At 35.5% G+C, this 5,613-nt stretch overlaps 1 protein-coding gene across 1 annotated transcript in view; it reads right to left on the bottom strand.

Moving 5' to 3' along the window:
* The window catches only part of cd276 (CD276 molecule), a gene marked incomplete in the record, with an annotated part of 90,912 nt that overhangs the window by 25,000 nt on the left and 60,299 nt on the right, over positions 1-5,613 (bottom strand). The window contains 1 exon segment of the mRNA XM_014023625.1: positions 845-982. Coding sequence (XP_013879079.1) covers positions 845-982 — 138 coding nt within the window.

Genomic DNA, 5,613 nt, shown 5'->3' with positions numbered 1-5,613 from the left:
CTTCAGTACTTTTACTTGAGTAGATTTTTGACTGAGTAACTTTTACTTGTAGTGGAGTAGATTTGACCATGAGTATCAATACTTTTACTCAAGTACTAGAGTTGAGTACTTTGCCCACCACTGGACATGCGTCATCATTGTGATGTGCATTTTTTTTCTAAGAAAATAAAGTGATTTTTGATGTGACAGTAATGTCAAAATAAAAGTAGGCAACATTTTCATTTCCATGCTATTTATGGACACTAGTGTTAAAATATGTCTGAAACACTCCTTAAAAGGCAATAATACAGAATAAACAAGAACTGAAACTAATCAGCAATCATTATAATGTTTATGAATTTTGCAGTGAAACTTAACACTGTTGTGATGCTGCATATATGATGTTGCATTTTATTTATTGAGCTTTTTAGTGAAAAGTTTTGGGAATCATCCTGTATTTTAATTAATGCCAAGGGAAAAGATGGAAAGTGTCTGAAATAATTATAAGTTTAAGTATATTATTTACAAAGTCATTCAACTGTCTCTGTAGTCAGCCAACAAATAACAGAAAAAAAGGACATTCCATTTTATTTCTTCATTTTGTGTTTTTGTTTATGTGTGTGTGTGTGTGTGTGTGTGTGTGTGTGTGTGTGTGTGTGTGTGTGTGTGTGTGTGTGTGGAAAGCCTTGCAGTTACCTCTAATCTGATATTCAGAGTTTATATTTGCTGCTAATGAAGGCAAGACAGACCCTCAAAATACTATCTAAACAACTCTAAAGCATGAATACCAATTTGCAGTATGATCATGACCAGTGAACAATGGGAAAATAGTAGGGTTAAATATGCACCTCCTTTTCCACCCTACCTTCTCTCCTGGCCTCCTCGCAGCTCTCCTTGATCTTCCTGCGGCAAACAGCAGCCAAAGCAATGAGTAGCACCAGCAGACACACTGACAGGCCAATGGTTACCCAGAGAGCCACTGGGGGGAATGCAATGTTCTGACCTATAGCAGAGAGGGCAGGGAGGGAGAAACAGGCAAAGAAAATAAAACCTCATTATTCAGCCTTATACTGCTAAAATAAGTGTGCAGCTGTCACTACAGCTTTAATCACCATTAGTCTGCCAATTCACATTTTTGTAATTACAATTTCTCTTCATGAAAATGACAATCATTTTTTTTTTTTTTTCAGAACGACCAACACCAATGTGTGGCGTAATGCCTATTGCTATCACTGTCAGCAATTACATGTTTACTCCTTATTAGGCTTAGTTTCGGAAACACTGCAAATGCCAGAGAAAACACAAATGAGTGTGTACCTTGTTTAATGTGAACACAGCATGGGCTTCTTTACTAGTGTCCAATTAAGACTTTTGAGTCCTGCAATTGTGTCCAGATGGCAGATAGCTTAGTAGTTTCACAAGCAAGACTGTGTTGTCATTTCACTCAGAAAGAATTGGCATAGCTTTCACAGGACGCTGGCACTATCACACCTCTCTGCCTTCTGCTACACATTGCTCAGATGTCACAAGTTCTGATGCTTTTTTTTTATTATTATTAATTTTGTTTCTTTAATAATCTCTAGTTCCTTCATATTCCCAATACTGGTTGGTATCCTGGCAGCAAAATAACTACTTGGACATTGGGAAACACRAAATAATCAAAACATATTTGTATGTTTTACAAAATATTTTTAATTTTTAATTCTCAAAATGTTGAGAATTTCCCTTGTTCACTTTTTTTGTGTGGTTGGACAAATCCAAAAATAATCTGTAAACGTTTCTAAACTTTTATAACTTTTATGTTATAAGATAACACTGAGAATGCATTCTAATTACTTTGCAGACAATTAACTGTCTGAGTTGGTAAAAGTATCCTGGCAAACTGATGAAGGGGAATAAAACCTGGTCAGCAAAACAAAAAAAATATCAGACACAGCCAAATTTCCCTGGGGTATTCAAACTGAACAGAGGGAAAAGAAAAGAAAAAGAAAAGAAAAGAAAAGAAAAGTATAAAAAAGCTGAGCCACTAAATAGCTATAAGCTGGGCTGTAGCACATGCCATTCTTTTTCAGCGACAGCTCGCTCTGAGCAGGAAAAAAAAGAAGAAAAATGAATGGCATTGAAGAGATATAATGATAAAACATTTGTAAGGACTTGGCATCAGGTATGACAGAGGACAGACTATATTACAACCCAGACAAAATGAATTTCCCTTTCCTAGATAGAAAATCAGTTCATTTTGCTACAAAGCAAATACACCTAATACGGAGAAAAAAAAGAGTTAAGGCTTTTGGGGATGGCAATATAATTTGGTCAGCCCATTGGTCCACTTTTCAGCAGCTATTAGAAGAACTGCCATGACATYTCTGATTCCCTGACAATGAATCCTAATGACTCTTGGGAGCAGGTGGATTACCCCTGACTTTTCTCAGGAATGATTCAGTGTATTGCTTTTAAACTCAGCACACATTAATTCTTTAATTTCTACTGAAATGCCACCTTCAAATTAAATTTTTACACTTTTGCAACTTGGGTGTGAGGACAACAAACTGCAAAATATGTCAATGTCAGCTTGCGATCAAGTTAAAAAGGATTGCTATATAGTAATCGCACTGATTTAATATGAGCATCTTTACTGTGAATATGCAGGTAAATCACATTGAGAGGCAATGTTAATGCCCATATGTAACTTTCTAAAGCATTAATAAGTCAGACACAGAACTGTTGAGATCTACCTGACTTAACYATGTAAAGCAGAACTGTAAGTTGAAATCTAATCAGTAGCTAAGTTTACATGGGCAAAATTCTTTAACTGGATTCAAATGTATTTGGATTAAATAATCCAAGCATCATTTATATGGGCACAAAATGAACTAATACAATCATGATGAGTGTTTACATGCACTAAGTCTTTATTCAGAGTAGAAGTACTGACGTGTACAGAGTTGCAAACTTTCTCTAAAAACCCACAGAAGTTCTGTGATGAACATAAACATCTTCTGAGAACCCAGGATGAACACAAGTCAGATTTTATTAACGGTGGAGACATTATTGCATTCCGTGTTCATGTACTTTCGACCATCAAGACATTCAATAATTTTGAACTCTTTCAAAGTTTCTAATAGAAATGTATTGCTAATTGACCCCATTTGCTTCCCTAACTATTAGCATCTAGCCATGTGGAAGTACATCAGATTTACATAGAACTCACATGTAGTCAGGTCAGTTTCCCACAATCAGAATAACAAGATCAGAATAAGTGTTTACATGCACCCCATTTGGATTATCAATTGGCATAAACCACCTCTCTTATTCAGATTACAGATTAATTCCGGTTGAGCTGAATCAGGTCAAAATATTCCAGTTGGGGCGTTTACATAACATTTTATTCTGATTGGCCATTTATTCCAAATATTTATGTCCATGTAAATATAGCTACTGTATACTGCATAAAAAACTGTTGCAAGAACTAACAGCAAAGTAAATTACAATTAGCATAAACAGTGATTTTATCATTCCAGTTTAAAGGTGATCATATTCTGGTTTAGTTAAATACGCATATGTCTTTTAAAAATTCTCTTGTTGGTGCTGCTTTTGTAAAAGTGGATAAACAACAAAATGTCACAGCGAAAGGATAAAATCTGGAAAGTCAATCTTGTCATTTTGATGAAGCTGTGTAAGCCTCCCCAGGGTAGTCATGACTGATGACACTGAGGCTCTCTGCCCACGGAGCGCTCCACTATGCTATATTTAAAAAATGACCATTCAAAACCCACTGGCAACAAAGAAAGAAACATGTAAGAAATAGCAGTAATCTTATACAAACCTTTAACATCCTTAAATTCCGAAAAATAACGGATATGTTTGGCTTTTTGTGATGAGTAAGGAAGGTTTCGAGCACTTTGTTTTCACGGTCTTTCTCATTCGCTCTTCTCTCACATCTTCTCACCATACTCTCCCTCCCTTAAGGCAGACTGATAAAGACAAATGCCATAGTCTGCTATCACTGGAACGCCAAGGCCCAAAGGGCTGTAGGGTCATATTTTTCTTTTTCTCTTGTTTGATGATGTGATTTTGTTTTCTTCAGAAATAGATTTGTCTCTAATGGCTCTGTTTACCTATCCTCTCTTTCCCCCTTTTTCTTATTCCCTCTTTGCAGGGCAAAGAATTGAGGGCTTTGAGCCTCACTGCAATATTATCCAGAGTCTGCTGACTAGAGATATGCACCAAACGGGATCAATTTCACTTTATCAATTTGGAGTTAAATGTATACATAGCATGTGTAAGATGAATACGTTTAAAAGTACATATTAAAATATTCAAATGATAGCTAGAAAAGTATTTGTAGAAAACAAGCTTAGAAGTATGTCAAACATTTTGGACTTATCAAGTTGTTTTGGACCATTTCTGACAAATAGCTGAATATGTACTGTGTAAAAATAAGATTCCCCTATTAACATATATATTACATTTTCATGTATGCAGCAATGTCGCCAAATCATCGACAGAACATTGTGGCTTTGGGTACAACAGGTCATTCAAATCAGCTCACACCAATCTTCATGTAAAATTCACCTTATTTTGCTGCAGCTGCCAACAACAAGGAAGAGAAATGTGTCTACAAAACAAGTAAACAAAAATACCCTTGATTTTTTTACTCACATTACTGCGTTTCGATTTAAAACAAATACTAGAAACATGCTGAAAATAGGTTTAATGATTTCATTTTTATTTTTTCTCTGAAACACACTTTCTGCCATTTGTGGCAACAAACAGAATAAAGTAAAAAAACAAAAAAACAAAACAAAACACTTGTTCATACAAGCCATGTGTTCCACATGAAGGCAATCCCAACCAAMACAGACACATGCCTGCAAAAGTCTTTCAATTATCTGAGCATTTTCTATTTTTAGGGCCCTGTGATTAACGAGATGTGGAAAACTCGTAAGAAATCGCAGAATTTAACAAACAAAATGGAATCCAGTGAAAAAGTGGAATCTCCCAGAATTTGCTCATTTGGGCGAGTAAAGTTTCTGAGGTACTTTGGCTGCTGCTACGCATTGTACCTGTGGTTACCTGGTTACGCCAGGTGGGCTCTCCTCTCCACACAGACAGCAAAAAAATTGTAAAATAGGTCAGCCACGGTGAAGAAGCTCACTAATGTCCTCCAAAGCATTAAAAATGCTAAGCTTGGTGCAAAGTCAACGAAACGAGCAAAGCTTTTTGGAGCAAAAGGGGGGASATCTTGTACTTTTTTCAAAAATTTCAAATTTTCAAATTGTATTTAATGTCCTTTTTTAATGTTTTAATAGCTGAAAAAAGACTACAGCTAAACTCCACCCCAAATTGCAGAGAAGTAGTTTGAAGAGGACAATAAAGAAATATTATGACAAGGAATTCCAAGCTCATTTGAACAAGCCTAATACAGTAACTGAGTTTCCAAAGATTTAACAGTGTAATTCCATTTTACAAAAAGTTTCTGTAWAACACTGCACCAACAGTACATGTTTAGAAAGTACAAAATCTTGTGACTCTTATTTTCTGTTTCACTTTACATATAAAATTTTGTTGATGTGTCCATCCCTAGTAGACTTTTGTTGAGCACTGTCAAATTGATTTTCAAAATTATATATA

This window comes from Austrofundulus limnaeus, unplaced genomic scaffold (assembly GCF_001266775.1).
Source record: "Austrofundulus limnaeus strain Quisiro unplaced genomic scaffold, Austrofundulus_limnaeus-1.0 Scaffold381, whole genome shotgun sequence".
Taxonomy (NCBI): domain Eukaryota; kingdom Metazoa; phylum Chordata; class Actinopteri; order Cyprinodontiformes; family Rivulidae; genus Austrofundulus; species Austrofundulus limnaeus.
Note: the sequence above shows the minus strand (reverse complement) of the source record. Positions and strands in the feature narration are given on the sequence as shown.